Genomic DNA, 19,271 nt, shown 5'->3' with positions numbered 1-19,271 from the left:
CGCAGTGCATTCCCAGACCCGCCTGTGCTGCGGGCCCTTGGGCTGAGTTTAGGGCTGCGCTCGCCTTGTCAGGGCCGGACCCAGTGATTTCACAAGCCTGATACGACCCCTCCCCCCATGCACCCCTACCCACCGAGGGCCCCGGGCCGGATGTTCCCCAGCCCTGACTGAGGCGAGGCTGGGGCTGTGCTGAGGTTCAACACGATGTCCAAGCAACTCCCCGTGACTGCCCGGGGCGTGGGAGCAGCCCGCCCGCCCGAGGCTCAGAAACGCCCCTGCAGAGTGGAGATTGCCCTGAGAGTGAGGATTCAAAAGCTTCTCAGAGTCAGGCAGCAGCCCACAGGCACGCCCACCCCGCCCACCCCGCCCCCACAGCCACAGCGCCCCTTGCGTCCCCCCCTCGCATCCCTGGGACCCAGCCGGGGGGCTTCCTGTGTCAAAGCTTCCCTGGAGCAGCGGCTCCCCTGCAGCCGCCTTTTATCTCCCAAGTCTCTCCTCCTGCCCCGCCTCCTGCCCTACCCTGGAGCTTGGGTCTCTGCTGGGAGAGGAGGCAGCGGCCAGCTCAGAGGCACCCTGAGCCCCGCCTCCAGCCCTCTGGCCCTCCTCCCCTCCGGGTGCGGTGCGTGCCGGTGGCGGCCTCGTTGGGGGAGTGGCGCGTGCCACCTGAGGCAGCATTCAGGCCCTTCTGCTGGATATGAATGCAGATCAATTCTCTCCACAGGAAGAGCCCGGCTGGGGCCAAGTTCGGCTCACTTCCAAATCTCTCCGGCTCCGCCAGGCCGCCTGCCCACCTGCCCACCCCTGGGAAGGGGTCTCGGCCGTGGGAGGGGCTGGGCCCGAGCCCCAGGCAGGCCAACCCTGGGCTGGCAAACAGCCCACTGTCCTGGAGGTCTCTGCTCACCAGCCAAGAGGCGGGGCTCCTCGCTGCTAAGGATGGTTGGGTTTGGCCAGGGCCGCCCCGTCCTGGGTACAGGGGGCTGGGGAAGGCGTGTGCATGGCCCTGTGCCCCTGGGCTGGCGGAGCCTGAGCGTGGAGGTGCCTCCAGAGAGCTCCCCCTCTGGCCATTTCCGGGGCCTGGATGCCGCCCATTTGCTCTTGCGCTCTCCGTTTCCGCATGCGACCACGCAGTTAATGTCGTGTGCGAGGCCTGTCCAGCGTTGCCGGTTCCCATCAGCCTCTCCTCCGGAGCCGCAGAGCGGGCACCAGCGTCCCGAGCCAGCAGACCCTCTCGTCAGCAGCTAAAAGTCAACCAGTCTGGTCCTGAGGTTCACACCCGTGGAAACAAGCAGGACAGCCCGGCGGGTGCGGCTCCGTGGTTGAGCGCCGACCTATGAACCAGGAGCTCACGGTCCGATTCCTGGTCAGGGCACAGGCCCGGGTGGCGGGCTCTATCCCGTGGGGGACGTGCAGGAGGCAGCTGATCCATGGATGCTTCTCTCTCTCCCTCCCCCTCTTCTCTGAAATCAATAAAAATACTTAAAGAAAGGTGGACAGAAGCTGAGACTGAACTAGGTGGAAATGAAGTCGGGAGAACATCCAGCTCTGAACAGCTCGAGGGCGTGTGGACTCGCTCACCTACCCGTCCTTCTCCTGACACTCGGCCGTCAGACGCTGGGCAGAACCTAAACTGCAGGACAGAGCGGAAATGCCCAGAAGCCAATCTGATTCTTCCAAGTTGAGTCAATGGCTTGGAGTCCGTACGCGGCTCCAGGGGGCGCAGAATCCCTCGGCAGCACGTCTGCCGCAGGGTCTCGAGACTGAAGGAAAGTGCCTCTCCGGTCCTCAGAGGTGACCGCACCCCCACATCTAACAGCGCCCGAAGGAGTTACACTGTGTCCAGGTAGAGCCGCCCCGCCCTGAGGAGAGGGATGCTGGTCCTGAAACTCTAAGCCCTCCTTGCGCGGGCACAAACAGGGCCGCCCAGGTGCGCCCCGGCCCCCGCACTTGGGAAAACACAAGATCCGATTCCGTCATCAGTATCACTTTAATCGTTCGTATATTAATGTAACATTTAACCTTTTTAATATAAATATCTTTAAAGCTGGCTTTTACATGACAGACTGCAGAGCTGACCTGTCTGTAGGTGACCCCTGGGTGAAAATCGGATCAGAACACTGCTACACGAGGAGCGCCTTCTCACGCATCCACGCTCGTCGGCGCTCCACGTCTGCTCTCAGCGCCACGTACGCACACAGCCCCCACACCCAGCCGCAGTCTGACGAGGCCGGGCCGCCCGTGGAAGAGCTGCTCCCCTGAGAGGGGTGCTGTGCAAACTCAGCAGGGGCCGGACACGCTGCCCCGGGTCAGAGGGCACCGCAGGGGACTGCACGTTCCAGGGCGACGGGCCCTCGTGCCCGCCCTGCGCCCCAGCCTGGCTCCTCGGGAGAGCCAGGGGAAGTGCGCTTACGCCCGGGGCTGTGACAGGCTCAGGGTCAGAGAACCGTGGAGCCCGTCTGGACGGGGATCACATGATGCCACCGCCTTCGTAGAGAGGGAGCGTCCGTGCACCTGCAGGTAGGGTCCCCACCCCACCGGGTCCCAGCGAGCCCAGCGAGCGTGAAGCAGGGAGCGAGCGGTGGTGCAGCGGGGCCTGGGTGCGTGTGCAAAGCCCCCGCCGCGGTCAGAAGAGAAACGTGCCAAAGCTGCCCTTCCCGTTCCACTTGAACTGGTTCTCGGCGATGGCCACGAACATGCCCTGGGACATGAGGGTGTCGTCCGCCTGCGTGATGCCCAGCTCGCTCAGCCGCTTCTTCCTCAGCTGCCCTTTCTGCGCGGAGGCGGCCACCAGCTCGCTGACGATCTCGCAGTTGCCTTCCAGCTGCCCAGGGGGCCCGGGCCTTGCGCGCAGCCCCCCCTTCCGGGCCGGGCCCTCCATCAGCTCCTCTGGGTCCACGCCCGCGGCTGCGGCGGCCTCCCCCGGCGGCTGCGCTCTAAGTGCTTTGTTTTCTGGAGAAACAAAGGAGCCCGACTGAGACAGGCACTCCACGGCCGAGGCTCCCGCCACTGGAGGCGGCAGACTGACCGCCCCGAGTCCCAGCGCGCCGGGGCCTGGTCCTCAGACACGGTCCCTGAGCCCCAGACAGGGTGGCCAAGGGGACTCTTTCCTCCTGAACCTCCTCACTCACGGCCCCTTCTGTCCCGTCGCCCTCCGCTCAGCACTGTCAGGAGCTCGCTGGCTCCCGGATGTTGGCCCCGGCTGTGACGTTTAACTGTTAAAGGGCACAAGGGTCGGGCCATTGAGGTTACTAATCATTGGATCTTAGGAGATACATGGGTGTGTGGACCTAACCCCACGGGCCCCATGGGAGAAGGAAGCACGAAGAGAGATTCGCCGGAGGGAGGTCCCTGCTGCCAAGATAGGGGTCGTGTGGCCGGACCTGCGACTGGCTGAGCATGATCCCCAGCCAACAGCCAACATAAACGGAGACTTCAGGCCTACACCCTCAAGAAACGGATTCTGCCAACAGCAGGAACCAGCTCAGATGATCTTCCCCCGGAACTTTCAGGTCACAGCCCTCGGCTGACACCTCACAGCGGCCTTGTGAGACCCCCGCACTCTGACCCACAGAACCCTAGGCCACACCCCCTGCACTCTGACCTACAGATCCCTGGGCCATGTCCACTGCACTCTGACCTACAGATCCCTGGGCCACGCCCCCTGCACTCTGACCTACAGAACCCTGGGCCACGCCCACTGCACTCTGACCTACAGATCCCTGGGCCATGCCCACTGCACTCTGACCTACAGAACTCTGGGCCACACCCCCTGCACTCTGACCTACAGATCCCTGGGCCACACCCCCTGCACTCTGACCTACAGAACCCTGGGCCACGCCCACTGCACTCTGACCTACAGAACTCTGGGCCACGCCCACTGCACTCTGACCTACAGAACCCTGGGCCACGCCCACTGCACTCTGACCTACAGAACCCTGGGCCACGCCCACTGCACTCTGACCTACAGAACCCTGAAGACACAGCAAGCTGCAGCGGCCCCAGAGGACGAGGCCTCCCCACCAGGCCAAGCTCCACCCTTCTCACAACTGAGAACCGCAGGATCGGCTCAGCCTGGACTCCATGCACGTCCCACTGAGTCAGCCAGCTCTGCTGCCAAGACAGACAGTGGGCAGGAGGCTCTCGGGAGGCACTTGCGCCTACCTTCGGCTCCGCCCTGGGCGTTTTCCTGCAGGTCAGAGAAGATTCTCGGCTTCACCAGGACGACGCCGTACCCCTCGTTGTTGTGGATGATGTTGTTCACCAGGGAGATTTTGGGAAGGTCGTAATGCTCATCTAAGAAGTCCTGTGACAACGATGACGGGCGTGTGAACCACGGTCCCGGTCACCGCCGCCTGCCTCACCACCGCAGCTCCTGGGCTATCCCAAACCTAAGGGGCAGCCAGCGAGGGACGCAGCCCCTGCCCCTCAGGCCGCACACAAGACTCCTCAGAGAGCCCTGCACCCAGGTGTCTGCAGCCCCGAAACCCCGTACTGTTCCCGCTTCTCCCAATGGGAACACCAGAGCCACAGGGAAGCAGTAACCCCCGCCTGCGGGGACGCCCGGCGGGGGAGGGGCTCACCTTGATGAGGATGCCCTCCCGGCAGTGGTGGATCCCGCTGTCACTCAGGGAGCACGTGCTGCCGGGGTAGATCTCCACACCAGCCCCCTAGACCGCAAGGCAAGGCACGACAGCCCTTTGTGAAAGGCAGGACCACGAGTCACTGCCACCATTTCTTAGCCTGACAGAGTGAGTGCAAAGTGCAAGGAGAAAGCTTTCCTAGAAAATATTGTATTTCTAGTGACGCTGCCTATGCTCCATTGCCAGGAAGCGGTCCATCATTCATCACTCTCCGAGACCACACATGCACACACACATACACATGCACACACGTCTGTACACACAACACTGGCTAAAGTGTCTGCCCTTCACTAGGGTTCCACTCTCACTCTGGACAAATCCGGTTTCTGATTCTATCAATCGATCGATCAATCAGCACCATGGGACCGTATCAAATAATGCAGAAGACACATCTGACAAAAGGCAACACACATTCATTACAAAAATCCTCAGAAAACAGGAACAGAGAATCCCCTCAACGTGGTGAAGAACGGCCACCAGAAACCAGCTCACCTAGCTCGTGGACGGCACTGAATGAACGCGGCCCCAGCATGGCCCCCTCCCCCTTACTCAGCGCTGTGGTGCCCGTCCGTGTCCCGGAGCGGGTGTGCGGCTACTCTTCCTCCTCCGGCCGGCGCTACAGTCACGCCCCCCAGGACAGGGGAGGGCACACACCTTGGCCCCGCACAGGTCCGAGGCCTTCATGACGAGCTCCGCGGAGGTGCGCACGGTCACGCCGGTGGTCTCGCACTGCAGCACGCAGTTCTCCACGGTGGTCCTGCCCCGGTGGATGACTGGGAGGGGACACGCGACACGCTCAGGGAGAACTCGCCAACGCGAGAAGTGGCCCCGGGTGGCCCCGGAGGGCTGAGTATCGCTCGATAGCTGTACTCACACTTCATTACGGGATTTACAAATTCAAAACGCGTAAGCAATGGCTGCTTTAGCCGCCATCTAACCCTAAAAGCAGCTGCTTAAACAAGAGCGACTGGGCCTCAGAAATGCAACATCGAGCTAAAAGCACTTTTGATTAAAAAAATAAAAATAAAAAAGGTATCAGACAGTCACTTTCCTGAGCCCGTTGGGCCAATTCAAGGAGGAAAGGGGCCGCGGAGCCCAGGAAACAAACACTAGCGACTGGTGAAGACGGCTAGCGTGCATCTAGGGCTGCCCTGGACATGAGGGACACAGATGGCGGTCTCAGGATGTTTTAGAAGAAAAAAGGGTCACACAGAAACCCACACTTAACTGCCAGCGGGCAAGGACAGGCTGGGACTGCACACGCTGGAATGGGCTCCGTAGGCCAGCATGCGGCATACATACTAACCAGCCTCCTGGGGCCCCGGGGGTTCCTGGACTGACCTCCTGGAGCTCCCGGGGGTTCCGGGACTGACCTCCTAGGACTCCCGGGGGTTCCTGGACTGACCTCCTGGGGCTCCCGGGGGTTCCTGGACTGACCTGAGGCCCCCGGGGGTTCCTGGACTGACCTCCTGGGGCTCCCGGGGGTTCCTGGACTGACCTGAGGCCCCCGGGGGTTCCTGGACTGACCTCCTGGGGCTCCCGGGGGTTCCTGGACTGACCTCCTGGGGCTCCCGGGGGTTCCTGGACTGACCTCCTGGGGCTCCCGGGGGTTCCTGGACTGACCTCCTGGGACTCCCGGGGGTTCCTGGACTGACCTCCTGGGACTCCCGGGGGTTCCTGGACTGACCTCCTGGGACTCCCGGGGGTTCCTGGACTGACCTCCTGGGACTCTCGGGGGTTCCTGGTCTGACCTGGGGCCCCCAGGGGTTCCTGGACTGACCTCCTGGGACTCCTGGGGGTTCCTGGACTGACCTGGGGCTCCTGGGCTGCCTGCGGGAGACGTGGTGGCCTCAAAGCCGGACCCAGCGGACACGAGCACTGAGACTCACCTAAGATCCCCTCCACGGCGTCGTGCTGGACAAACTTCATGCAGGAGATCTTCACGTCCGCGCCCGAGCAGTCCACGAAGGTGTCCCCTTTGCCCCTCTTTTCTATCACGATGTCATCGGGCAGCCCGTACCCTGAGGAAGAGAGCGAGCTGCTAGCGTGGGGGCGGGAAGCGTCCGAACACCAACGGCTCCGTCAGATGCCTCCTAACAATACGTGGCCAGGCACCCAGCTGCCCTGAAATAAAACGGAACTCTCTCCCACATACCTGGTTCCATGTAAGCCAGAGTAGACACAATTCTAATAATCTCCTCAACGTGCCTCCATATCAGAAACACCACCCGATAACCACCTCAGACAGCTCGGCACTTACAAATCTGCTATAAAAAATAACGAATCCGCGCGCTCACCTGGGCCCAAGGGCTCTAAAGCATGTGACACATCATTTTTTGCCAACTCTACGATTCTATTCTTCTAATACAATTGTTTCAGAAAGCCTGAGAAGTTTTCAAGATTATCTGATGTTAATATTCTCTTAAACAGACTGACTCAAAATCCGACACAGTCCTGGCTGGTGTGGCCCAGTGGTTGGAGTGTCGGCCTGGGCACTGAAGGGCCTCAGGTTCGATTCCAGGGCACGTACCTCAGTTGCAGGCTTCTCCCCATCTGGATGAGGTGAGTTTGGGTGGCAACCAATCAATGTCTCTCTCATGTCAATGTTTCTCCTCTCCCTCCCTCCCTTCCCTTCCACTCTCTCTAAAAAGTGATGGAAAAAATATCCTTGGGTGAGGATTAACAACAATAAAAAACCTGACAAACTGACGTAGGGGACGTTTAGCTACTGGGAAAACCAGGCTGACCTTGTTAGCCACTGGAAACCATCGATCTCTGCAAATCTGAACGTGTTTGCACATTTCCCACAATCGCCTTTATCATCAGAAAAATTTAAACATTAAAAAAACGCCATAGTGAGACAAGCTGAGATTCTGACATAAACATGTATTCTTAACAGTTTAAGTATAAAACCATCACCCAAGTGAATGAGTTCTCAGCAAGGACAGCCCTCACACGCATGGCGAGCACCTGCACACGGCGGGCCCTCGCACGCCTCGTTACAGACGTGGCTGCCGACAGGTCAGCGTCAGATAAGCCTCAATCATACTCCACACTCACACCAGCGATGGACCACCGACTGCCCCGACTCGGAAATGCCCGGGAGCAGATGAGCCGGTTACGCAGAACTGTCCGAATTCCTACGCCACCTGCGGCGCTGTGGCCGCCACACGGTAACTTCCTACAGCCCAGGCAGAGCTGGGATCCAGCCCGATCTCTGCCCCTGCTCTTCCCGCTGAAGCCTCCTGCTGCGGGACCTGCCCGCAGGTGTGCTATTCACAACCGCCCCTGCGTGTGGGCTCGGGAGGGAGGACACGGCGGATTACACAGAGGGCGGTGCTGAGCAGGTGAACCAGGAATGAGCGCCTCACTGCCATCAGGAACTCTGACAAGATGAAGACAGAGGACGGACGCATCGACGCCCTCGAACAGCTGTGAGGCCCACAGTGATGGAGGACTGCGTCCCAGGCTTTACTGCCGACATGACGCTCTTGGGTGAATGGCTGAACAGGTGCAAGTCAATCTGACACATTAGGGAAACACAGGACCGAGGTGAACGGCCGCACGGCAGCCTGAAGCCAGGCCTCTCCCTGAGCGTGCCAGAGCACTGCCTGGCCGGCGTGGCTCAGGGGCTGAGCTTCCACCTAGGAACCAGGAGGGCACAGGCCCGGGTTGCGTTCCCCAGTGGGGGGCGTGCAGGAGGCAGCTGATCCATGGTTCTTTCTCATCATGGATGTTTCTCTCTCTCTCTCTCCCTCTTCCTTCCTCTCTGAGGTCAATTCTTTTTAAATAAGCTAAACTTTTTTTTTTTAAATAAGCTAAACTTTTTAAAATAATGCACCAATATATACAAACATTTATGGAATAAAAATAAGCAACACGTAAAGTAATATTTTTAAATGTATTTTTAAAAACATATTGATGGGATATTTTTTATTCTAGAAACCAGATTTCCTGCCCATGCACCTCCTACAATCTGGAAAGTAGTCTTTCCTTGTTGTTAATCCACACCCAGGATATTTTCCCAGGGATCTTTTTAGAGTGGAGGGCAGGGAAGAGGAGAGAGAGAGAGCGGGAGGGAGACGTGGATGTGAACCAATGACTGGTTGCCTCACACAGGTGCCTTGGATCGACCCTGCAACTGGGTGTGTGCCCCTGACTGGGAATCGAGCCTGTGACCCTTTGGTTTATGGGCTGAGCTCTAACCACTGACCCACCCTAGCCAGTGCCTGTGGCCTTTTCCTCCCCGGCGTGTCCTCCAACACACGATGCCACAGAGAACACCCCCCGCTGCTCAGACACCAGGTCGGTCCTTCATGTGTGAAATCGAGGGGCTAACAGCGCATTTCCTCTGGAAGCTCCATCCCACAAGGCGCGGTCCCCGTTTCTGAAGTCCCACTCACCTTCCAGCTCGATGGAGTCAGCGATGGAGACGGCGCCCTGCACCACGTAGCGACCAGGACAGACGATCACCCTGTCGCCTTCATAGCAGGCGTTGATGGCCAACAGCGGGTCACTGTGGAACTAGAAGGCAGCAAGGACATAGTGCGACCCGAGGGTTTCTGGGTCCCACACTTCCCTCTAAAGGGTCCCCACACACGGAGCATCCCGTGCTGTCACTGTGTGCCAGGGCGCACCTGCCGAGTGCCGACCAAGGCAGGGCCGTCACTGCCCGCGGCACAGACACCAGCTCTGGTCCCGTCGCTCTGCAGACTCAGGGGAACCTGATGAGCAAGGGGGAAGCCCCCCAAGCAAGAAACCCTCCTCACCTGGACCTCCATGTCCTCCGCACCCGGCTCCTGACACAGCCGGTCCCTGAGCAGGGCCTGCAGCAGCCCCGTCACCATGGTGGAGGACACCACGTGGGTGACCTTCTGACCACGCGGACGGGCGCCCTTTGCTTGGATGTTAGAATTCTTCTGATAACCGAACACGTACCTGGAAGGAAGCAGGGAGCTGTGAGCAGCACGGTCTGTAGGAAAGAAGCCAGGAGGCCCGGCCTGCGTGGCTCAGGGGTTGAGCATCGACCTATGAACCAGGAGGTCATGGTTCAATTCCCGGTCAGGGCGCATGCCCAGGTTGCGGGTTCGATCCCTGATGTGGGGCGTGCAGGAGGCAGCCGATCCATGATTCTCTCTCATCATTGATGTTTCTCTCTCCCTCTCCCCTGAAACATATTTTTTTAAAAGAAAAGCCAGGCAGCAGGCGCAGAGGGGGTGAGGCCCGCACCTCAGCAAGGGGTTCTCGATGAGCTTCAGCTTCTGCTTGAGCTGCTCCAGCTCCGAGTACAGCTCCAGCCCCTGCACCATGGAGACGTTCTCCTGCTCCGAGTCCGCGCCGCAGGCCGACAGGCTGCTCCGCAGGTTCAGGAAGCTCCTGTAGACGCCCTCGCACTGCGCCAGCAGGCTGCGGTAGTCGGCGACCAGGCCGGAGGGGACGCGGTCCTCCAGGATGTCATAGTGCCTGCAAGTTCGAAAGCAGGCTGAGCCCCTCCCCACGGACACGTCCGGCCACTGAGCTGGCCACGCACTCAGAGGCCCAGGGACGCACTTCCCGCGTGGGGCTGGGGGCGGGCAAGGCTGAGCCCGTCCCTCGGAAGTGGAGCCGCTGAATAAATTATTTTCTCGTCTATTAGATTCAAAATCTTAATAAATGGGTCGCAGAGGGCAGTCTGGGGGTGGGATGAGGTGGGGAGGGAAGTATCCCAAATAGTCTCATAACAACCTGTAGGACAACCACATTCACAGGATGAAAGATGAAAAGTGATGCCAAGCACCAGCCCTTCCTCACCCGAAGCACATGGAAGGAAATCACGCAGACAGCCCTCGGGGAGGCCATCAGAGGAGCTCAAAACAGAAGCCTCCCAGGTCTGAGAAGAACACAGCCGTGCTCCCTGAACTAGGGATTCACACCAAATAACCTCGGGTCAGACAGCCGTATCGGCACTTAGTTGATTACTAATTTCTAGGCCTCCTCGAGTACAGGAAAGTCCTTCTAGATGCGAGAGGACAGCTAACTGATGGACGCATAATCCAGTTGAGGAACGTGAAACGCATGGATCTGGAAATGAGGGACAAGACTGCTGTCACTGCTCTGCTCCTCAGCTAAAAGTGTGTTTTCTCGAATATGGGTCAGGTCCAGGCTTCTCCGCCTTGGCTGCACCTGAGAACCGCTGGGGAGCTCGGCCACCCAGACAGTAAAACCGGGGTCCAGGAGTGACAGGTGCTTGTAAAGCTCCTGGGGGCTGTGGGGCAGGAGGCGGGGCTGTGGGGATAGGGGGTGGGGCTGTGAGGCAGGAGGTGGGGCTGTGGGGAAGGAGGCGGGGCTGTGGGGACAGGAGGCGGGGCTGTGGGGAAGGAGGCGGGGCTGTGGGGACAGGAGGCGGGGCTGTGGGGAAGGAGGCGGGGCTGTGGGGACAGGAGGCGGGGCTGTGGGGGTAGGGGGTGGGGTTGTGGGGATAGGAGGGTCCTCTCACCCTCAGCCGCGCTCTACTAAGATGAGGGGAAGCAGAACCACACCCTCGGCAAACTTACATCAAATTACCCCGAGCATTCAGTGTTTGAACAGGTGCCAAAATAACCTTTGCTGTTCAAGTTAACGAACAGGTGAAGCTTGAGACCCAGGATTGCGTCTGCTTGGCTAATCCACACGCATGCAAACAAGAAACAGCCTGAACCACTGACTGCAGGAAGAGGTGTGTTAACTTATGCAGCTTAGACTGAAACTCGGACACCAGTCCCTCAGCCTTCCCGGTACCCGTCAGCTGGCCCCTTCTCAGGGACACTCGCGGCCTGGAAGTGCAGCCCACTGCGTCTCGGGCCACAGCCTGGTGCCGGCTCCGATGAGAGAGGAGGAGCCTTGCCCGTGGTGACCCCCGAGTCGGGCCTGCTGAGCGCTGCCGACCCTCGCCCGGGACCTTTGTACGGAGTCTGCCTGCCGTGGACATTCCAGCACCTCCCCATGTGCCAGTTCCTCCTCGGTAACTAGAAACACCTCCGGCCTCTCCCCGTGCCCGCCCGTGGTGCAGGTGTGTGTGAATCCCTTCCTGTGCGCACACGTGCGTTCACCCTCATCACAGTGCACCCCGAACCCAACCAGGCACTGCCCCGCGAAGGCCCAAGGGAACCAGGAAACACAGGAGCTTCTCCAAGGGCTGGCGTGGCACTGACCCACCATGGCCCGCCTGAGGTGCTGAGACCAACCCCTATAGCCCTCCCCCCCCCCCCCCCCCCCGGTGCAGCCCTCCCCCAGGGCACACAGCCCTCCCCCCGTGGGATGCAGCCCTCCCCCTGGGCACACAGCCCTCCCCCAGGGCACACAGCCCTCCCCCAGGGCACACAGCCCTCCCCCCGGGCACACAGGCCTCCCCCCCGGGCACACAGCCCTCCCCCCAGGGCACACAGCCCTCCCCCAGGGCACACAGGCCTTCCCCGAGGCCCAGCCCTCTCCCCCAGGGAGCGAGATCCAGACTCCGAACACTCTTTTCTTACTACCAACGAAGTAGACCCAGAGGTCACGGATGTGGACTTCACAGCCCTGAAGGCCGTGGTGCGGCTGACAGACCCCTGCCTGTGCGAGTCGCACGTGATTTCGTTCCATGTGCCTCCTGTGAGGAAGGGCTGGGGCTTTGCATCACTTTCCATCTTCATCCTGTGAATGTGGCTGTCCTACGGGCTGTTTCTCCACACCTACAAGCAGGCCCACACGTCAGGGCTTGCTGCCAGGTCCTGCGTAACCAAGTCCTCTCACCAGGGGAAGTCATCCCCACAAACTCTTCTTCCCTGGGAGTGCCCGCCCCAATTTTATTTCCTTTTTCAAGGCCCAGCAGAGGGAAATGAACGGTGTTAGAGCGCCATCTAGTGGACCGCTAAATGCCACATTTGGCAAGTGCAGAACAGCTTTTGGGTGGAATGGTGGTGATTTGGGGTATTTTTGTGTGAAAGGGTTTTTCCTCCCAAAATACATTAGAAGAAGAATCTGATTCAGTACTATTAACATTTTCGTCCATATGTCAAATAATATTTGAGGACAGGAACCCGGCAAAGCTTCCCGAGGTAAGTCTAGTAGGCGTCTTACTGTGGGAACGGACAGCAAAGCCACATCTTTAGAAGGAAGTCTTCTACAATTCAGCTAATTTCACTGTTTCTCAAATAATTGTCCTTGAATTTAACAAAAAAGGTTGTTTTTAACACATTAGCTCAAGTTTTATTCAGATCTGCAAACACTGAGCTGTTAACGTAGATGTTCTTGAACTCCCTGCTTTACACTCAGTCTATAAACACTGCAAGTAGGTTTCTCCACACCTCAAGCTTCATCGCAGAATTGCCAACGGGTGACAGTTCTGTACATCTGGCAGCCTATTTCTGTCTGGGCCCCTGGAGCACACATACACACAGGTGAAGTTAACCCACAGGTCAAATTAACCCACAGGTCAAGTTAACCCACAGGTCAAGTTGGACCACAGGTCAAGTTAAAGGTCGCGAGTGGACACTCACAGTCTCAGTCGAGGCTCCACACAGCGGACAAAGTAGTCGTACTCGTCCTCCTCCTCTTCATCCCAGCTCCTCCAAATGTTTTGGTAGAAAAACCTGAAGCGGAAACCAGTACCATTCAAGTTCAACCCCTGGCTCCAGGCGGGGGGTTGGAGGGTGGAGCGAAGGAAAACCCACAGCCCATCCCCCACGGGAGAAAACGCTGGGCTGCCTGCACGTGTGGTCGAGGCCACAGCCCTTTTCTGAACGGGCCACACAGTGTCTCCAGGCGGGCTCTGCTAGGACGTCCTTGTACCTGAACCATCACTGACTGCCTGTGGGAGGGGATAGTGGGGCGCAGGAATTCTCTGTACTATTTTCATCTTTTCTGTAAGTCTGAAATTACCTCCGAAACAGCATTTTAAGCATTTCTTTACATTTTTCAAATGTAAAAATGATTCCCCTGCCTTTGACTGTTTTAATTACTGCAGCGACCGCTTGCAGCTTGAGGGCTGGGTCTGGGGCGGCGAGGACAGACCACCGCCCTGGGCCCAGGCAGCTTCCCCAGGCGCCGCCCACCTGACGTGCTCGATGGCCAGCGCTGTCTGGTCCAACGCCCCGGAGCCGTCGAACACCACCCACAGCTCCTGCAGGGGCAGCCGCTGTCCCTTCAGCTCCAGGAGCTCCCGCACGCACTCTGCGGTGAAGGTGCCCACATGCGACTCGCACAGGCAGGGGTCTGTCAGCCGCACCACGGCCTTCAGGGCTGTGAAGTCCACATCCGTGACCTCAAAGTTAAAACGAGGGGCTTAACACACAGAGATCACAATGAAGAGGCACACTCAACACTACCCAGGGGCTGGTGTTTTTTTAACATAAAATGGGAGTGGAGAGCCTGCTTCCCTCATTCAGAGGATAAGCAAGACGGGCCTGGCTCTGACCCACATGGAGCTTAAGCTGTAATGGAGGAAACAAACCGACAAGATGGTGACAAGTATGTGGCAGAGACTAACTAGCAGGGAAGTCACTTGGGAGCCGCAATGGAAAGGGTGAGACGGCAGCAGCCATCTGAAGAGCGGGGAGGTGCAAAGGGCCTGTGGCAGAGACCAGCTTGGCAGCTGCTGGTGCAGAAAGGCCGAGTTTCCTGCTGGAACCAGAGGAAGGAAATGGCAGCAGGTGGGGGGAGCAGCAGGAGACGAGGTGAGAGAGGGGCAAGGAGACCAGGAGCGAAGCGCATGGGAAGGGGCCTGCATCTGACGTGCTCTCCAGCAGGGAGGAGCCGGAAAGCCAGACCAGGCCTTTGGTAAATGCGTCCGAGGCTTTAAGCTGAAGAATGGCACGTTCCTCTTATAAAGCAATGACTGACTGGGCGAGAGGGGCACGAGGGGGAGGTGGGGTGATCTTAACCTAATTGACAGGCCTGAGCTGCAACCAAGGATGTTAGCATAACCCAGAACGAAACACTGCCCCGCGCCCCCGCAGCCTGGGCCGTCCCTGTCCACGGGAGCTGCACCATGTCTTGCATTGAGACTCCCCAGTTTCACGTTTGAGTTTAACAGGGTTTTTGTGGCCCAGTTAACAAACACGGAGATAACTCCACAGCTGTAATTAGAGCGCCAATTCCATGGAAAAGGCCCAGTCGGTTGAAAAATGAGATTGCTTTTCCTCTCTGCAACGGGACACATTATCACAAGATTAACCGCCTATCCACAGATTTGCCAGGCAAAACACCAGGCTAGTTTCTAAAATGCCTATTTGGCTCCAGCTATTTAATGGGCTGCCACTGAGGTAAAAAAAAAAAAAAAAACTGAAACCCCGTTGGCTTCATGAGGCCACTTCCTTTCCGAAGCGGTCTCAAATCCCTCCTCCACTTGCTGGGTATATCATCCAGGTACCCCTGCCCAAGGATCCTGGGGGGTCGGCCACCCCGATTCCCTGGCAACTCCCCGTCAGGTGTCTTTAAATGTGCAAACTCCACACACTCGGGCGATTAGATGGGAAAGACAGGCTAGTTTCAATCGGCTCATAAACTTTAATTAAGAACCAGGCTTTGGCCATAACAGCTTGAAAGGAAGTGCTTTTAGCGAGAGGCAAACGGGAGCTCAACGAGGGCATGAAATTTACCTCCACCAGCACCTCGAACACGTTGGTGTGCCAGACCGCCTGCCACCCAGACGGTTCCAGAACCTTCTCCAGGAACTCGGCCGTGAACTCTCTCACCTCGGAGGCCTTGCAGTCGGCTGCAGAGAGAAAACACAGCGGGCACTGAGGCTGAGCCCGGCAGGGGGTGGGCAAGGCCACGCACGGAGGGGGGTCAAGGGCCCATTGGGCCACTGGCTGTGGGAGGGCCCCACACAGACAGCGCCTGGGACACGGAGAGGCAGAGAGCGCGGCTCACCGAGGATGTAGTCCTGGTAGGCTCTGAACCGCTCGTAGAACAGGAGGTGGCCGGTCTGGAACATTTCCGGGAAATGGGTCTTCCCCTGCAGCACAAAGTGGGGTAACCGGGACCCTGGGCTGTCCTCCCGCCTGCAGTCGCTGCTCGAATCTCCGTCTTGGGACGAACCTGAAAGAACCACCCACATCAGCGGGCCAGCAACCCCGGCCCTCGGAGCTCACAGGCCGCTTCCCCTTTGGCCCTGGCTCAGCTCCCACAGCCCAGACTCGCTTTTCTCCCCGTCGCTGCAGAACCCGGTTCACACCTCAAACCCCAAGTTCTCCTTCAGACAGCAAGACCCTGAGCCCCTCCTGGGCCAGGCCTGTTTCTGAGATTCCCCAGGAGGCACCTGCCACTGAATTAAGTGGAGATCACCTGAGGTCTCATATCCTCTCTAATAAAATCCTCTCTAATAAAATGGTAATATGCAAATTAACCATCACTCTGCTACATAAGCCACTCCCACCAGTCAAGCCACGCCCACCAGCCAATCAGGGCGAGTATGCAAATTAACTCCAATCCCAGATGGTTACAGCCACAGTGAGCAAGGTTTCCCAGGTAACAGAGCAAGCCAAGCTTTCCATAGCTGTTGCAGGCCTAAGCCTCCACTCAAGCTACAAAGTTTCAATTATAGAAGGTAAACAAATTCAAACAAATGGCGGCAGAATGGAGCTTGAGAGAGCAGGCCAGGGTTGCCGGCGGCAACAGGGGAAGCAAAGCTTTCCGCACACCCTGGCCGGGCTCACCCGCTTAAGGCTACAAAGTTTCAATTGTAGAAGGTGAGTTAACTGCCACAGAGATGGCTGCCGCCCCGGAGGGAGCAGCAGGCTTGGCTCCTCTCCAGGCTACAAAGTTTCAATTGTAGAAGGAAAATAAATTCCAGATACCAGGGCCTCCCCTTGGGTTGCCAGGGGGCGTGGCCGGCCTGCAAACCACCACAGGCCCCTCGCTTAGGCTGCCCCACGCCCCAAGGGAACCCCCACCCTGATCCGGGACACCCTTCAGGGCAAACCAGCTGGCCCCCACCCGTGCACCAGGCCTCTATCCTATCTAATAAAAGAGTAATATACAGATTGGTCATCACTGCAACCCACAATATAGCTGCCCCCATGTGGTCAAAGATACTGCCCCCATGTGGACACAAGATGGCCACTACAAGATGGCCAGCAGGAGAGGGCAGTTGGGAGGCACCCGGCCTGTAAGGGAGGGCAGTTGAGAGGGACCAGGCTTTCAAGGGAGGGCAGTTGGAGGTGATCAACCCTGCAGGAGAGGGCAGTTAGGGATGACCAGGCTGGCAGAGGAGGGAAGTTGGGGGCAAACAGGCTGGCAGGGGAGCAGTTAAGCATCAACCGGGCTGGCAGCAGAGTGGTTAGGGGGTGATCAGGCTGGCAGGCAGAAGCGGTTAGGGGCAATCAGGAAGGCAGGCAGGCAAGCAGTTGGAGCCAGCAGTCCTGGATTGTGAGAGGGATGTCCCAGATTGGAGAGGGTACAGGCTGGGCTGAGGGACAACCCCCCGCCGTGCACGAATTTCGTGCACCGGGCTTCTAATATATATGTGTGTGTGTGTATATATATATATATATATATATATATATATATATATATATATGTAATATATATATATGTAATATATATATGTAATATATATATATGTAATATATATTTATTTTTTTTATTTTTTTATTTTTTTTTTCCCCCCAGAGAGGCTGGCTTAAGGCAGACAGACCTTTCACTAAAGCAGTCATATGCCTGGGGCATGGCTGCACGCCGTGACCTGCCCAGTGAGGAGTTTATGATCCTGTCACCCCGTGGGGTTACTTTCCACAGAACCCCTTCTTCACCCACAGGAGCTCTCGGGTGGATGGGGTGGCGGCGACCTGAACGCGCAGGGTGGGGGTGGGGGTGGAGCTAGTGCTTCCACACTCCTGCAGGGCGGCTCCTCACCGCCACTCTGAAAGCTCCCTTTCCCACAGACTCCCTCCACCTCCACCCCTCGGAGGGCCCGGCAGCTGTCCAGATGGGGAAGCCGAAAAGGAAGGCGGGGACTGGCGCAGGTGGGCAGGCGGGCCGTGGTGGTGTGAGGTCCACCTTCCTTTCCTCCCTCTGCGGGTTTCCCCATCACAGTCCCACGGAAAGGTCAGCGCAAGAGCCGAGCCAGCTTCCAGCGTGAGGCATACATAGTGGGACCTCCCTGAGGGAGAGGGAGGGACGAGCGGGGCCTGAGTGCTGTGAGCCGTGACCAAGGGAGGGGGGGGGGGGGGCGAGCAGAGACCTGGGTGCTGGGTGCTGGGTGCTGAGCCGTGGCCGAGGGGGAGGGAGGGCCGAGCGGGGCCTGGGTGCTGGGTGCCACCTGCCCGCAGGGCTGTGAGCCGTGGCGAAGGGGGAGGGAGGGCCGAGCGGGGCCTGGGTGCCACCTGCCCGCAGGGCTGTGAGCCGTGGCCGAGGGGGAGGGAGGGCCGAGCGGGGCCTGGGTGCTGGGTGCCCCCTGCCCGCAGGGCTGAGCCATGGCCGGGGTCAGCTCCGCGCTCGGGAAGGGCAGCGGCCACGGGCTGCCGGGACACGCACAGGGGAGGCTGACACGCAGGCACGCGCGCGGGGCCCGGGAACCCTCCCAGACTCGCCGGGGCGCTCCCCGGGCCCTCGTCCCGCCCGCCGTCCGGAAGGCGCCTCGGGGTCCGCGGGCACGGCTTGCCGCGGGGGCGGTTCCCCGGGCGGCGGGGCACTCACCTTCCTCCAGGGGTGCGGGCGCCTCCTCGGCCGCCCCGCCCGTGCTCTTCGGCGCCGGCTCCAGCGCCTCCGGGCCCAGCCCCAAATCCGCCAGCAACTCGTCAGCCATTTCAAATGTCCGCGGGCGCCGCCCAGCCCGGCTGCGTGAAGACACAGCACTCCTGATTGGACAGCAGGCCGCGGCGCTCGGACCAATCAAAGGGAAGCTTGCGTGCCCGCCCGCCCCCAGCCCGCAGGAGCCCACCCTCTCCAGGCGCCTCCAGGCCCCGGGCAGCGCCTGGGCGCCTCCTACTGGCCAGGCGGACCGCCGTTCTCGGCCCAGCTCTAGGCCTTTTGTTTACTGGGCCGAACTTGGACAAAGTTGAAATGGGTCCATCATTTGGGATGATTTCCAAAATGCTAACGAGCCGTGCACAGACATGGGGTAAAGCAGAAAAGGCATCGGGTTGACAATAAAAACACACTGTAGTTGGCCTCCTTTGTGCCGTGACCCGGGGCTTCACCTGGCCACCTTCCACTGGACGTGTACTAGCCCAACCTTTCACCACAAGGACTCTCCACCCGCTCCTTCACCACCTACACAGACGCACACATTTGGAAATAATGTCCAATTAAATTTACGAAACGTGTGTTTTGCCCACGTTTACCATCAAAGCCAAGTATAATCTCCAACGACACTAGCGTTTGAGCACTGTGCACAGAACACTCCCTGCATCCTCATTCAAGATTCAAAAACCGTCCTCTGAGGCCAGGAATACAGATGAGGAAACAGTCACCAAGAAGAAAGGTTAAAATAAATAAAAATACAAAAAGGTAAGTAGCACCCAATTTAACCCAGCACAGTGAGCATCAGAAACCAGCTGAACTCCAGCAGCCGCCCTGAGGGCCTGTGCCGGCCATGACAGAGGCCAGCGACAGCAGAGGCCACCGGGACACCAGGTGTGATGAGGCAGGAACCTGCTGGTGACAGCGGCTGAGCAGTCTTTGCACAAGAAAAGC

General features: G+C 58.8%; 1 protein-coding gene across 1 annotated transcript; it reads right to left on the bottom strand.

Annotated features, from left to right (window-relative positions):
* Positions 1-1,967: 1,967 nt before the first annotated feature.
* On the bottom strand, positions 1,968-19,214 carry SHCBP1 (SHC binding and spindle associated 1). Its single transcript, XM_079759602.1, has 13 exons — positions 18,273-19,214; positions 15,507-15,674; positions 15,233-15,348; positions 13,688-13,896; positions 13,133-13,225; positions 9,867-10,100; positions 9,407-9,575; positions 9,041-9,161; positions 6,527-6,658; positions 5,292-5,410; positions 4,578-4,664; positions 4,159-4,300; positions 1,968-2,946 (listed from the first exon to the last, which is right to left on the bottom strand). Exons 1-13 carry the CDS (start codon positions 18,379-18,381, stop codon positions 2,621-2,623), a joined length of 2,025 nt encoding a protein of 674 aa, XP_079615728.1. The 5' UTR covers positions 18,382-19,214; the 3' UTR covers positions 1,968-2,620.
* Positions 19,215-19,271: the final 57 nt, after the last annotated feature.

This window comes from Cnephaeus nilssonii (genome assembly GCF_951640355.1).
Source record: "Cnephaeus nilssonii genome assembly, chromosome: 20".
Classification (NCBI taxonomy): Eukaryota; Metazoa; Chordata; class Mammalia; order Chiroptera; family Vespertilionidae; genus Cnephaeus; species Cnephaeus nilssonii.
Note: the sequence above shows the minus strand (reverse complement) of the source record. Positions and strands in the feature narration are given on the sequence as shown.